This window comes from Petaurus breviceps, unplaced genomic scaffold (assembly GCF_028583685.1).
Source record: "Petaurus breviceps papuanus isolate PSGF00001 unplaced genomic scaffold, PetGlider_PUasm1.0 99, whole genome shotgun sequence".
Classification (NCBI taxonomy): Eukaryota; Metazoa; Chordata; class Mammalia; order Diprotodontia; family Petauridae; genus Petaurus; species Petaurus breviceps.
In genome coordinates, this window is record NW_027187465.1 from 14,238,850 (window position 1) to 14,254,595 (window position 15,746).

The following is a 15,746-nucleotide window of genomic DNA, read 5'->3' on the forward strand; positions in this document are numbered from 1 at the left end:
TTGCCTGTCCTTTGTTGGTCATATACTAAAGGTCAGTCTTAGAAAAGGACAAAATTTATTTTCAACCATAAACCCAATAACAATAAGTAAAGATATTATCACAAATTACACTTGAGAAACAAACATTATTCTCTGGGACAACTCCAGATGGGGGCACAGTTGAGGACTCTTCTCCCTTGACCAGAGCCCTGGGAGGGCAAAGAGGCCTTTGCTAAGCTGGGCATGCTACAATCAGACCACAAAAAAGACTTATGGAACATCCAAATGTCCTCAATTTGAGTACCTTGTTACCCAGATGGGGAAAGTCAACATTTCCAGGACTTCTTGTCCATTTCTAGCTCTGGGGCCACTACTCTTCCCCATGAGTTGGAGAATTAGGAGTCTTGTTTTCTAATCATTGCTGGGGGCTTGGAAATTGTTTTGTTCAGGCTTCTGCTACAATTAAATCTCTGGTGACTTGAAAAGCAGCAATGAGTGAACTTAGCTGAATCTTCTCACTTGTGCCAACAGCAAGTCTGTGTCTACAACAAACCAACATTAGGCAAGAGCCTATTAGAGATCCTGACAGGAGCAAAAGAAGCAGGGAAACAATGGATAAAAATTCTACCTTGTGGCCTGGAAGCTATGCCCCTCCCCACCAAGACAGTGTCATTAAATGTCTGCATCGTGAGCCACTGAGCAGAGCAAAAAGCAACTAACAGCTGTCTGAATTCTACTTTTTAGCTGCTCTTACTAAACTGTAAAAAGATAATCAGCATAGTTTCAAAACAAAGTTACAGCTTCCTCCACCCCACCTCCCAGGCAGCAAAAGCATTTTATGTATTCAGTATGGAACCAGGAATTTCAAATGGGAACACTGGTCAAGGAGATGGTGATATAGTGTATTTTGGCAATGCTGAATGCTGGTACATTATGGCCCCTTCTAAGTGCTTTGCTATTACAGGAATCCAGCCAGAAACCTGAGTAAAAACCAGTACCCACACTACAGTATAGGTAAAGTGACCTTAGAAAAAAACAAAAACCAAAGCAATACAAATAAATCAAATTTAGACGGATTATGTGGATACTCACTCAATGTCCGCCATTTTGATCAGCAAATGTATTCTAACTGGAGGTGGAAAGTCAACTGGATGGAGAAAGAAAGAATGAAGCAAAGGAGTGAGCCACTCTCCACCCTTAGGGGGCTGCCCTAATTTATCTAAATGAAGCCAGAATTACAATATGGGTGCTCCTAATGGACAGTCAAACTGACACAGTTTCACCTAAATCCTCACTGAGCCAACAGAATCTCCAGTGTACACAAAACTGCCTAGGCACCTGAGTATCAAGTGGTGAAACCATTTTCTTCCAGACAGACCTTTATTCTCATTTTAGAAAGCTGGTTTGGTCTCCATCATAAATGTCCAACAGACACTGGGCTTGAATCAGATTAAAATGTAGTTGGGAAATATTTCACCAAGTTAAAAAAATTACCTTAAAACAAAGATAATGTTAACTGGTGGTTTTCTAAATCATTATACTTTCCTAAGGATCCTTCAGTATGGTTTACTGGCTCCATTTCTGATTATTTGATACCCCTGGTCTACATGACTGACCTCTAAAGTCCCTTACCAGCTTTCCAATTCTGTGTTTGTGACCCTCAATAGCGGCAGACAAAAAAGATCAGTCCAGCAATACTACAAACTTGGTATAGGTGAAATACAAGCCCAGGGAAATTTCATAGGTTAACATTGTCTTTACATTAGGCTCTTCTGTCTACATCAGAATTTATCAGTTCTAAATGCAACAAGAAACCCAATACCTGACAGGGAAAAAAGGTTGAGGCTTAGAAAGCTCTGTGCATGTTAACCACTGAAGTTGAATAAAGGTTGCATTGCAGTGAAAAATACTGCCAGAGTATCTCATCAGAAGACGAGAATTCAAATAGTTGCAGGTCAGCGTCTTCTGTGAGTCCTCGTGGTCAGCCCACAAACAAGAGGAATGCGAGTTAGCCATCAGAGAGCCAAGCAAGTCCTCACTGTCCTGGATGCTTTTTAAAATCGGCATCAAAACCCCCCGAGACAAAACCCACAAGAAAACTCTTGGTTTGACCAGGAATTCTGTTTTTTGCCCTGAGTGTGATACAAGGACTTACAAAGAAAACAGCCGTGATCACACTTTCAGAACTTCTACAACGAAATGAATGGGTGATGGCCATTCCTGGGCAGGAGACAAGGGGATTCAGAAGGGGAGATCTGTGCCTCTTTGGCGTAAGGTCACATGGTCTTCAGCATCGAGGAGGCCTGGAAAGAACTGACTGATGGCCTGCCACATCACTCTGCTGACAGTTACCTCCCAGTAAGGGAAGAGGGAATAGTGGCTGGTATTGAGTTTCTTGGTATTTAGAGCAAATTCCAGAAATGCTGACCTAAAGGGGAAGGACTAATAGATCACTGTGGAATTTCCAATAAAATGTTTTTACTTAAAGAGAGTTTCAGTTTAGATGAGGATGCTATAGCATCTTCTTCTCTTCTGGCTTGAATGTATTTCTAGAAAGATCTCAGTGTTTGACACACCCGACTCTGCTGCTCTCCTTCCCCCAACTCTTCTGGACAAAAGTTTCCCTGGATGAACTCTATTCTTCAGACTGCATTCCTAGCTATGGTATCAGAGTAATGCTTTTGACATTTCCCCCCATCTCCCCAGAAAGAGCCATGTTCCCCTTCCTGCTTTTTTTTTTTTTTTTTGCATTTTTTTGGAGGGCAGTTGGGGTTAAGTAACTTGCCCAAGGTTACATGGCTAGTTTTTTGTGTGTGGGTGTGGGTGTTAAGTGTCTGAGGCCGGAACCGAACTCGGGACCTCCTGACTCCGGGGCCAGCGCTTTACTCACTGCGCCACCTAGCCGCCCCCTATAAAGATGAGGCTTCCTGACTCCAAGCCAGGTGCTCTCTCCACTGTGCCACCTCGATGCCCCCTGCTTTTTCTACAATGTGGTTTGCAAAGAAAGTACCCAAGTTACCTCGATGTACAAATAAGTGTATCTCTGTCAGAATATCGTGCAATGCCAAGCCCTTCAGGGTTTTCAGTTCCATGATATCTGGAAATGAGACTTGGTCAAGGGAAAAAGGACCAGAACTGCCACAAATGATGTTTAACATACGGTGATTATGGAAACTACCCCCAGACTGCACACCTTGACTTTTACAGCGGGTTTTTCTTCCTTTAATTTGCTTACATTTCAAGACAAGCAGCTAGGCCCCTGTTATTACTGATTTTAAAAAATGTGTATTGCTATCTTTTTTTTTTACATCACCTACATTTTTTAATATATCCCTCTCCTGCTCCCAGAAAGCAATCCTTTATAATAAAAAAGAAGAAAAATGTTCAGCAAAGCTAGGCAACACTGAACCAGTCTGACACATCATGTAGTGTTCCCCACCCAGTCATATTCCCCCCTTCCCCACCTTTTTTTGGTGAGGCAACCAGGGTTAAGTGACTTGCCCAGGGTCACAAAGCTACTGGGTGTCAAGTGTCTGAGGCTGGATTTGGACTCCAGGGCCAGTGCCCTGACCTCTATGACACCTAGCTGACCCCTTTCAAAGAAGCTGAGGGAGGTAACTTCTCCTGTTTGTTCTTTGGAAGCCCATACTATTGAAAACATCTTGATCTCATTTAATGAGCTTCCCAAAAAGAACAGTTCCCTTATTACTTTCCTGGACAGAACAAAACTGTCTAAGAAGTTTCCGAATATACTTGTCTACTCTAATGATGCTAGAGAAATACCATGTCTGCTCCATTTGTAGCCTTGGGACACTGACAAACCTCTGTACAGCCAATGCACTCCCAATCAACACTGCCCCTCATTCCCCATTCCATTTCAGCTGGGGAAAGCTGTGACCTGGAACCTACAAGGCTTTAATGTGGTGTGAAATTCTAAAGAGGATAAACCTGCGGTGGCCTCTACGGAGCCTCCCAGGTGAGCTCAGCAAAGGATACTCCTGTATGCCGTGGTAAAGTCCTGGTTCAGCATCCAATCAAGAATGTTGGCGATGTCAGACTTGAGTGGGTGTCCTGTGCAGGTGTACACTGTCTCCTCGGTCACCTTCCCAAAGGCCATGTTGGTGCTCTGCCCAGGAGGAGGAGAACCAGAGAGTGACCACAACAGGCATCACACTGCAGACGGGTCAAGAGGAATCTGCTGGGCCACCCAGTCAGGGGCTCGCTAAGATCCAGGGATCTTGGGATCCAGGCCGAACTCTGCTCCCCCAAGACCTGACACCATGGGAGAGCACTTCCTACTGGAAATGGGACTCTTACATCACCCCTAATTGGAGAGCACACTTGGCTTCTCATGGTTTTGGCAGCATAATATTTGAAAAAAATCATAATCGAAGGAAATGCTAAATTCTCTGTTAGAGGTTAGAGAAAATAATTTTTTTTCACCCAGGTTCACGGACTATATCCCAAAGTCCCCCTCCCTGCCCCCTGGAGTCTGTCCATGTCCTGGGGGTGTTGCATTATCAGTTTATCAGGGAGGGGCAGAGTGGTAGGCTACCCCAGGGGTGACCTTGCCCACAAGATGGGTCAGGAAGGCTTCCTGGAGGAAGTGGCTTTGGATGTAAGGGACAGAGAGGGATGGAGCAAGCCCACATTAAGAACCTCTCCTGTGGATAACGTGGAGCCACAGAAGTCTTGAGTAAGGAATTTAAGTGGGAGCATGGAGCAATGGAGAGAGGCAGAAAGGCCTGGGCTCAAGTGCTGCCTCATGCTGTGGGCCTCTGCGCAGGCTCTTAACCTCTCTGGGCCTCAGATCCTTCATCTACAACATGAGGGATTTGGAATCAGTGGCCGCTAAGGTCCTTTCCAGTTTGAAATCTCTGAGTCTCTGAATGACTTGACCAGCTTTGTACCTGAAGAGCATCTTGGCAACTCCGTGATGGGTGATTTGGAGACTAGAGATGGAGAGATCAGCTAGGAAGCTATGGGAATGAGGCAGATTCAGGGCCACATGGGCCTGAACCAGGGGAGGCTGTATGAGCACAAAGGAGGGGACTTCCTAACCAGCTGTATGGTGGAAGAGCCGAAGGTGACACTGGGGCCTCAGGCCTGAGGGACGCGGCTGATCCTGGGAGGACAAGCAGGTTTGGAGGAGAAGAGGCTGCATCTGTGATATCTGCCTGTGGGACACCGAGTGGAAAATCTTTATCCGGCTGGTACAGCCGTAAGACTAAGGGACACAGAGGAGTCCAGTGGGCGCCACGGGCCCAGGGCAGCCCTTTGGGGGCTTGGCTTCCAAGGAGCTCCTCCCTCACACTTCAGGGGAAGCCTCAGCTGTCATTTCTTGCTGGAGGTTCCTGATCTCATGGACGAGCTTTGCTGCTGCCTCTTCCCTTCCTGGGGAACTCATTCCAGGGCAATGTTTAGAATGAGGCTCAAAGTCCAACCATACCTGTAAAATATTCAGGGCCCTTCGCATATCACCACTGGAAAGGGTGACCAGCGCTTTCATTCCGTCTTCGCTTATGTCAACACTACAAGAAAGAAGCAACCAAGATTTAAGGTTCCCATTATAGAGCAAATGCTCCCCCCAAAGGGAGAAAGGTAGATTTTAGGATCCCCAAATGTAGTCTCCAGGCCTGACTGAGAAACACTGCTGACTTTTCTAGTCTCAGGCCTGCTTAAGTACTAACAACCCAGTCAGTCTACAAAGACCATACGTTCAGCACCAGGCACTGGCTGGATCCATTCCTCTGTTGGACAAGACCAGTCAGATGATGGTCTCTGGACATCATAATGTCACAGATCTCAAGCTAAAAGGGATATGAGAACTTTTTCAGTTCAAGCCCCTCATTCCGGTTGAGGAATCTGAGGCCCAGAGGTTGAGCTACTGGCCTGAGGTGGCAGAGCTGAGATGAACACACGTTCTAGGCACATGGCTTCTCAGAAACTTCCCTTCTAGTCATGAAGATCTAGAGAAGTCTGCAGAGGAAAGGACATAGACCTAGCCACATGCAGCCTCTAATGACAAAAGGAGAGGATGAGGAAATCAGAAGGGCATCCAAGGAAGAAGGCAGCCGGTGGAAGCACCAGGCTCACTCCCTCTACTTCCTTCCAACCCTTCCCCAGACTCACTTCTCTTCTTGTACAACGTGCTCCAGGCGGGGAACCATCAGCTCAGGAGTCAAGGGGCCAAATCGGAACCTTGTACACCGAGACTGCAGGGCGGGGATGATCTTTGACAGATAATTACAGATGAGACAAAACCTGGTATTCTCTGTGAACTTCTCAATCACTGGAAAGAATGGTTAAAAACATACACAAATAAATTTTCTATCCAATCTCCTCAGGACAAGATGATTTAAGGATGGACAGAGACATCAAGATTAATATTCTAAGGGCTCCAGGGCTCTGGACTCCCACATCATGAGAAGGATCCAAAGGAGGAAAGAAAACAGGGATGCAGAAAGGGATGAAGCCATTGCACGGCAAGGCTAAATGCAAGAAGGCAGAAGTGCAGGCGTGAGCACAAGCTTCTGGCAGATGGGCCATATGGGCGCCACCTTCACAGGACAAGGTCAGCGGTAACCAGTTTTCATTTGGTCATTCTCCCCCAGGAGCAGACTATGGACCTCCTTGAGAACAGAGACTGTTCCCCATTGGTCTTTGGATTCCCAGAGTTGAGCCTCGAGCTTGTCCCTCAATGAATGCTTATTGACTGATTCTACCATGTCTCTTCTGAAACATGAAGTCTGATAAACTCACCCTATGTGAAGATATCGCCAATGCTATTTCTGCAGTCGTGATAATGCAGCCCCTCTGTCCCATGCCCCCCAAATGAAATTCTAAGTCAGAGCAGAGAGAAGATGGGCAGCAAATTTTACAGTGAGATCCACAGCAGGGGGCGACAGCCTGGTCTGGGAAACCCTAAAAGGGTTCTCAGATGACATGACTTAGATTATAGGACCTGCAATCCTAGGCTCATATGCTTGATGTTCTGGCTTTGGTATCTGCCCAGGCTGGAAGTTACTGCACAGCCAGATGCCAAGGAAAAGCTGCCAAAAACTTCTCAGGCTTGAGGAGATTCTAGGCTGAGGAGGAATTAGGCTCTTCATAAGCTTGTACTGCAATCTACACACTCCCACTGAAACTTCTGAAAAGACTAGATCTCTCACACTTTAGAATCTTAAAAGGGAGACAGACTGCTAATAAATACTCTTTTGGAGGAAATCAGCTCATTAATTTTGTGAAGAGTGAGATAAGGTCATCTCATCCAAAGCATCCATTTGTCAGGCAGTGAGGAAGAAATCTCAGTTTTCTAAGAGTTCCTCCAATCATCTTGTGAATTATTCCCTGTCGCTATTTTGTACCTTGGAAACCCAGGAGTAGAAAGATCATTCTAAAAGCTCAGGAATGAAGGATTATCCATCACCCCTAACAAAAGACTTCCTGGAATTTATACAAACAGCACCAAAATTGAACCCAGCTAAAGAGGCTGAAGGAGACAGTTGCCTTGTCAAGCATGAATCCCCAATACTGTGGGCACCCCCAACTTCAGCGACTGGCAGGACTCCTTTCAAACTTCACTATCACCTTGCTATTGAAAATAAACAGAAAAAGTGTGGATTTCTCACTAATATCTGGCAGATCCTAGGTACCTTGCTGTGGCCAACCATGACAGAACTCTCATTCCATGGGTAAATACATGGGTACAATTAATGGAGAACACATAAGAAACAGGGAATTTAGTTAATGGAAAACAACTAAGAAATAAGAGAACATTTAACTGAGTTGAACACACTAGCTCTTCTCACCTCTTCTCAAAGCATTCTGAGCATCCTGGGTCATGGCATCTGCCTCATCCAATATCACAAGTTTAAAACCTTTCCTGGTTATAAAAAAAAAAATTAAGCTTTTAAAAATTTCTTCAATCTTCTTCCACATCTTGGCCATGCAAGGAACCCCAGCTCTAAGGAATGGGTGGGAAACAAGCCGAAGCCTGCTTCAGTAAAACAAAGGCAGCCTGCCACCAGAGAGGAGACTGGGCTCAGGTGTGGCCACAGGGGGAAGAAAAATGTGGAGGCCCCTCACAGAATCTTCAGTCCTTTAGCAGCAAAGAACCAATTGCTATTGGCACCTCCTTAGCAAGAATAATTACGTAAAATCGGCAGCTGCAGGAGCTCCCCAACCCCACTGCCCAGGAGCCTCCCAGAAGGGGCTTTTCCCCTTGGCTATGCACTGGGGACTCTGTGGCCTTAAGGCCCCACCCCTGCACTAGGACCTCCCACCTTCCCCAACTCTTCTATGTTCCACATTTGTCCTACCATCATCCTTTTACATAACTTCTATCACGACCCCTTATACCATGGGGCAGCCTCTTTTTTTCAAACTGTACATACTTCGGTCTTTTTTTCCTTCTTCTATGCCCTTCCAAACAACATGCTAAGCTAGTTTTTCCCACCCTTAATTTTAAAGAAATCAACCATATCTCAGTAGGAGATGCAACCTACCCATGGTCAACAATAAAAACATAGGTGATTATTTCTTCAAGAATATGTTAGTACAGGCCTTGACTGAATTACATTTCTACATGTTGTGTAAAATTTGCTTTGCAAAATGTTTTTGGACTGCATGTCTATTATCTACCATCCCATCTCCTTGATATCATGTTTCTTTTACTTGACCAAATTTTACTAAGTTTTTCTATCTTTGTAAGATGGTAAAAGAAATGGGAAAGGGGTAATAAATTGGAATTTTTCTTCATTGTTCAAAATCCTCTGGGAAAAAATGCACCCAACAGTTCTTACTTAAATATTGTCCTTGTGCTGGCAAAACTCAGAATTGGTCCCCGTACAATATCTATTCCTCGGTCATCAGAAGCATTGAGCTAAAGGAAGAAAAGATCATCAGAATCACATGGTGAGTAGAAGACTGTATCTATTGCATGCAAACATCTGGCCTTAGTAAAGCCTTCCTCAATTCATTTCAACAGGATCGAACTCTCCAGCTCTAGAATACTAAGAAAAAAAGCCACTATAAATTAAAAAGCACCCCTGCCAATGACTGGGCAGTATCTCTATGACAATTGACCTTATGTTTCCTATCATTCTCATTTAGAGGATAAGCACACTCATCTAAGTTAAAAGAACAATTATTTGCCTAGTCATTCTGGAGAGCAAAGCAGGCGCAACAACACTACAGAGAATGTTTTCATAAGCTGAAGAATTTTTACCACTTTAAAATGCGAAGAATGGTAATACTGGCACAGTCATAATATCGACACTATTTCTGAATGGCCAAACAAATAATAAAATGTAACAACTAAACAGAATATCATAATGTATAAAGCCCATCAAATGTCAAACTCTTGAGAGGCTGTAACTGGCTTCAAGGAAAGGAAGACAAACAATATGGCAAAGGCCTGAGTAATACAGCCAGAAGTAAACTTAGAAATGCCTCACAATTAATTTGGTCTCAGGCTACTAATTGGGTCCATGTGGCTTACTTTTCTTTCACTCTTTTTCTTTTTTTTCTGGAGGCAATTGGGGTTAAGTAACTTGCCCAGGGGCACACAGCTATTAAGTATCTGAGGCTGGATTTGAACTCAGGTCCTCCTGACTCCAGGTCCAGTGCTCTATCCACTGCACCACCTAGCTGTCCCTTCAGGTGGCTTACTTTTCAAAGCAAAATAAAACAAGCAATTGTGTTACTGGAGACTTGAACATAAACTGAATATCTTGGTTAATTCCACAGCTACACCGAGAGCCACATGGAAGACAGTGCCAGAAATCCTGTTATACTTAAGAGTCAAAAAGACTTGGGTTTCAATCCCACTGTAGACCCTTACAAGGCTTTGTGACCAAGCCCTTCAGACTCTCTGAGCCCCCACTTTAACAGCGGTTGGAGCACCCCCCCCCCCCCCCCCCCCTCTGAACCCAAAACTGCATCAGGGGGGTGGGGTTGGGGGGGTGCTTTATGTAAGAGTGAGCTCACCTCCAGGACCATAGAGTTGAACTCTTTATCTTTGTAGAGTTGTTTGGCACAGGCCAAGATGGTGGATGTCTTGCCGGTCCCGGGGGGGGCCATAGAGAAGCAGATGTGGCAGTCGATCTTCACTGATAAATTTTTGGACTGAAGATGGAGAAGAGAGGGATTATCAGACTTTGTACATCGCCTATGAGCAGCTCCTTTAGCCCATTCCCCAGGTGTGGAAATCTTACTGCATATTCTAAGATGACAAAGCACTAAAAAATATTGTTATGCCACAACTGCAAAGACGGTTAACCGCAGGCCATTTAGGTCCTTCAAATGGGAGGATAAGGGTTATTCATGACCTCTAAATCTATGATTCTGAAACACATTGACACTTACTGGTACTTAGGATATCCTGATGAGAGATTAGGTCATTCAGCGTCTGTGGTCGATACTTTTCAACCCTGGAATAAGAATTGACACACACACACACTACAATATAAATATAGGCAAAAAGACTTTAGCATAAGCAAGAGTTTAAAATCTATTGTGTTCCCACTAAAAATCCTCACACATTCTAAATTATCTATGGAACACAAACTATTGCTTGTGAGGCCCTGGACATGTATGCATCCATACCATGTTTGCTCCCAAGGATAAGGTGGGCCAGGGCCAAAGTGGTTCAATGAGCACTATGGCTGCATTCCAAACCCCACCTCTGGCACAACTACCCACGAGACCTTGGGCTTATCCTCTCTAGGTCCATTTTCTCATCTGTACAATAAGGTGTTTAGACAGATGCCTTCTGAAGCTCCTTCCAGCTCTAGGTACCTGAATCTTTTCTTGATGAAGCACAATTACTAATTTCCTCAAACTGAATTCAATTTAACAAATATTCATTAAATTCCTATGTATGGTGTACTGTGCCAGGGTTACCAAGACAAGAACTCTTCACTCATCCATATAGAACTCACAGCTGATGGGCAAGACCACTGTGTGATCTGAAGCATCAGGAGGACTCTCACATGGGAGGGGAAAAGACACGCAGAGTTACGGACATGTTGATCTGAGAACTAATAGTCACGAAAGGCTTTGGGGGAGGGGAGTCAGCACCTGAGTTAACACAGAGGGGAGGAGGGACTGAAGTCTATGAATGAATAACAGACCAGTGACAGAGAGAGCACCAAGTCTGGCAAGCTACACACACGTCAAACTGACTAGAATTTGGTGAAGTCAGGCTGGGGCCAACTCGTGTAGCCAGGGGTGGGGCACCCACCGCCTCAAGGCCACATGTGGCCCTCTAGGTCCTCAAGTGTGGCCCTCTGATGGAGTCCAAACTTCACAGAACATTTCCCCTGATGTAGGACCTTAAATTCCAAGCCAAGTGTTATTACTTTACCCTAGAGGCAAGAGCAGGAGAGTGACACAGCCAGAATCATTCTTCAGGAAGATTATTTTGGCAGCTGTGTGAGAGATGGATCAGAGAAAGGAGACTGGAAACAGAGGCTACTGCCACAGCCTGGGGGACAGGCCGAAGTGGCTGTGTGACCCAAAGTCTTATTATCACTGACAGAGATGGGAGACATATTACTGAAGGAAGCCACAAGTTGGGATAAAGTATTGTGTGTTATTACCCCAAACCTGTATTCTCCTGTCCTCAACATTTCTCTCAGGCCTAGGATTCCTTCTGAGTCAGAGGAAGCTGAGCTTTTAGTTACAGAGCAAGTCCTGCTCTATGTGGACTGTGAACCCTTGTCATTGGCCTGGTTTGTTGTCATAGGAATCAGGGCAGAGCCGCCAGCAATGGGGAAAACTGCAAACTATCCCACAGGAGAACAGGCTGTCTGAGGAGGAAGCAGATTCCCTTTTATATTGTTTGTCCTTCATTCTCCAAGAGCACCAGCGACATAATGGGCGATGTCCTGACTCACAGGCAGACTGAGCTGCACGAAGTCAGCCTCACTCTCTGTCCAGAGGCAGGATGGAGCCAAGATGCCTGCAGACGGCTTGGGAGGCAGCAGTGACCTGGGCGTTTTCAACGTCTGACCAACCTTTAAGTGCTTTACAGTACCTGCTTACACACTGTTCTCATCTCCCCATCCTGCTGGGGAAAGTCTGCATATGCTTGGAGTAGACACCGCCCTCACTCACAAACGGGTTTGGGGCCTGTGTTACCCTCAACCCAGCTTACTCAGTTAGCTGAGACAGTTTTACTGGGGTGTGACTGCTGTGCGTGCTACCGCACCCTGAAGTCACAGGTGAGAGCTGGGGGATGGGGAGACACTAAAGGGAGGTGGGCAGCCCTCTCACCAGAGGCCTAGTCCTCCCTGAACACCCCAATGCACCTCAGTCCCCTTTAACAGAGGGGAGGGGAAGGAAAGGAGGAATTAAATAAGAGAATGAGGGAGAATATGAAAGGATTCAGAGATGGGAAGAGGGAGCTCCCAGCAAATGGCTGCGAGGACTTCAGGAGGAGGCAGTATCGGGGGCTTGAGAACAGAAAAGGTTTGCAAAAGCCACTGAGGAGTGAGAGAGAGAATCGACTGGGGAGCGGGGAGTAAAATGATGGCCTAGTTGCAGAAGTGAGGATCCCATTGGGATTACAGAACATACATTTACCCAGCATGACTGGATAGGACTTTGTCCTGGTTTGTTCAGCAGGATGCTGGAAGGAAGGCAGGAGGCAGAGCATAGGAAAGATTCAGGGTTACTGTTTGGCAAGACGGGAGCAGCAAGAGGCAGCTAGATGGTTCAGTGGACAGAGTGGTAGGACTGGGCTCAGGAAGACCTGAGTTCAAATCTCACCTCAGACACCAGGACAAGTCATTTAATCTGTGTCTGCCTTGGTTTTCTTTTTTTAATTGTAAAATGTAGATAATAATAGTACCTACCAACCTGGGGTTGTTGTAAGGATTAAATGACATGATATTTGTAAAGTGCCTGGCACACAGAGGAGCTTAACAAGCCATCCCTTCCTTCCAACAGGACAAGAGTGTTATTCAAGAGTAGAGGAAGGCAGATCAAAATTAGGAAGGGTAGGAAAGTGTAGCCAGAGCAGGGGTGATGGCCTGGGAAAGTGCACTGTGGAGGTCATGGGAAATATGAAGAAGAGGTTTAGGGAGACAGGATATGACTAGAGAATGGAATTTCAGAATTCTTAATCATGTACATACAGCATGCACACATGCATTATTCCATACTGACTCTTCCACTTCTGCAAAGGGAAGAAGTATTTTCTCAACTCTTCTCCAAGGTGACATTTGATCATTATAACTAAATAGTATTCAGTTGTTTTTTTTGGGGGGGGGGGGGTTCTGTTTACATTCTGCATGTATTAAGAGCTTGTTAAATACCAGGAACTACACCTGGCAAAAGAGCCAAAAAAACATAGACAGTTCATGCCCCCAAGCTTCCATCAGGGGATATAATGGCAAACATAAATTGATGTAAAAATATCTATAAAATAAACATATGGTAATTTCAGGGGGGGGGAGGCACCAGTATTTGTGGGAGATTAAGAAAGGCCCTATCTGTAGTAGGAGATGCCACCTGGCTGAGTTCTGAAGAAGGCTGGGGATTCTGAGGTTGGAGGTGAAGAAGGAATGCACTATAGGCTTGGGTACAGCTAGTTCAAAGGTTGGGAGATGGAAGATCATGCGTGAGGGGCGCCATTTGGGCCAGTCTGACTGTACGGCAAAGAGAATAGCAATGTACCAAGTCTGAAAATGCCAATCAAAGGAGTGTGCATTGGCTCTTGGAAGCATCATGAGCAAGAGTGTGACACTGTGGGATAGATGCTTTGGCAGCTGTGGGGGTGGGGGATGAGGAAGCTTCAGCACTTATCCTGTGAGAGGCATTGGGGGCAGAGGCAGAGACAAAACATGCAGTGGAGGTAAAGCTGACCAGACTTGGGAGTTGGTAGGACATGTAGTCATTGAGCTTTTTTGGTTCTGCTTACTTCACTCACAAGTACACAACTTTCCAAGTTCCTTCAAATTCTTCCTATTTATTGTTTCTTATTAGTGTCTGTCTTTCAGCAGACCCTCCAACACTGACGATGTTATCATCTTGGCCAGTTCTCTGGGTGTGAGACAGAATCTCAGTGCCCTTATAACTTTGTTTTTTAGTGGATTTGGAATAGTCTAACCCTTTCATTTTACAGAAAAGTAAAATGCCCAGTCAGGAGATGGGAGTGTCTTTCTAAGGTGGGTCAGTGCCACTGGATCTGAGTATGCACGGATCTGTTGAGGGGAGTGAGATAAAAGACTGGATAGGCAAGAAGGGGCTAGGACTAGAGACAGACAATTACAATAGTCCTGGTGTGAGCGGATAAGGGTCTGTACCAGTGACAGCAAAAGATAAGAGTGATATAGAAGGGGGTGTATTTGAAAGGTGCTGGAGAAGTGAAACTGATCAGAGACACTGCAAAGGTGAAATGGACAAGAGATGTTTCAGAGGTGAAACTGACCAGAGATGCTGCAGAGGTGAAATGCACAAGAGATGCTGCAGAGATGAAGCTGATGGGCCTTAGCACCAAACTGGATCTGGGCACCGTCCAGGATGACTTCTAGGTTGTGGACCCGAGAGGCAGGGAGGATGGTGGTACCCTTGACAGTCACAGGGAAGGCAGGAGGTAATGGGGAAAAAATAACGAGTTCTGTTTTGGACATATTGAGCTTAAGATATCTGCTGGACATCCGCTGCCAGATGTCTGAAATGTAGTTGGATAGATGGGATTGGAGGTGAGTAGGGTGTTTGGAGCAGTAAAAGTAGATCTGAGAATCATCAGCATAGAGATGATAATTAAATCCACCGGGGCGGATGAGAGCCCCAAGTGAGATGGTATACAAGGAGAAGGGAAGAGGGTCCTGGACAGAGGGTGTGATCTGAAGGAGGATCCAGCAAAGTCCAAGGCAGAGAAGGAGCAGCCAGAGAGGGGGGTGCCCTGAAAACCTGCAGTGCAAAGTGTCAAGGGAGGGGAGGGTCCAACAGCGCCCTGGCCCTAAACCTAGGACCCTCGGTTACTTTCACTGCTCGGTGCTCTCGGGGGTCGCCCCGGCTCTAAGCCCCCACAAGTCTCTTTCTGGGCCAACTGTCTTACTGCAAGGCCTCCGGCTCCGAACCGACCCCTTCCCCACCACGACGCAGTCCCAGCCGCGGCTGGGGGACCCCTGCCCCGCCCCCGCCCCGGACACAGCCCCCTACCAGGGCAGGTTCCTGCTTTTGGCCGCGGGCTGCTGTCGGACGGCCGGGAGGGACATGCCGGCGCGGACCCAGAGCGCAGAGCGGAAGCAGCAAAAGCTGCCTCTCCTTTCCCGCCACAGCTCGCGCGCGCCGCGCCGGCTCTCGCGAGTCTTGGCCACTGCCACTGCGCCTGCCCTTCCGCTGCCTTCTCTTCCCCCACGCCCCCCTCGGGGAGTTCGCCCCGCCCATTTAGGTTGCTAAGGCTTGGAGTAGGTTGCTAGGCAACCGCGAGGCTCGCGTCTTGCACAGGCGCAGACAGGCAGGGCCTGTCAGAGGCAAGGGCGGGGACCGAGCATCTGCTCCTGCGGTGTGGCCAGGTCCAGGGAGGCTGGGCGGTGTGTCTGATAGGAAGGAGGAGTGAGGTCTGGGGAAATGACAGTGAGTATGGAGGAAAAGGAAGTGGTGACGGCGAGGAGCCTGCATGGATTCATGGAGAACAGGCTGCTTTTAATGCCACATTACAGTAATCCATGTGCATCCCTCCTCCCTCCCTCCCTCCCTCCCTCCCTTCCTTCCTTCCTTCCTTCCTTCCTTCCTTCCTTCCTTCCTTCCTG

General features: G+C 46.5%; 1 protein-coding gene and 1 long non-coding RNA gene across 2 annotated transcripts in view; one reads left to right on the forward strand and one right to left on the reverse strand.

Annotated features, from left to right (window-relative positions):
• Window positions 1-38: 38 nt before the first annotated feature.
• RFC5 (replication factor C subunit 5) lies at window positions 39-15,312 on the reverse strand. The gene is given in 12 exon segments (XM_069081485.1): window positions 39-521; window positions 1,072-1,126; window positions 2,999-3,076; window positions 3,976-4,105; window positions 5,429-5,510; window positions 6,112-6,271; window positions 7,791-7,864; window positions 8,784-8,863; window positions 9,970-10,056; window positions 10,058-10,107; window positions 10,348-10,412; window positions 15,154-15,312. Coding segments are annotated over 12 exon segments (1,014 nt in total). The 5' UTR covers window positions 15,210-15,312; the 3' UTR covers window positions 39-424.
• Window positions 15,313-15,456: 144 nt separating this feature from the next.
• LOC138156273 (uncharacterized) overlaps window positions 15,457-15,746 on the forward strand; it is a 4,440-nt gene continuing 4,150 nt past the window's right edge. The window contains exon 1 of the long non-coding RNA XR_011167112.1: window positions 15,457-15,570. This is a non-coding gene — a long non-coding RNA (uncharacterized lncRNA). The remainder of the gene's footprint in view (window positions 15,571-15,746) is intronic.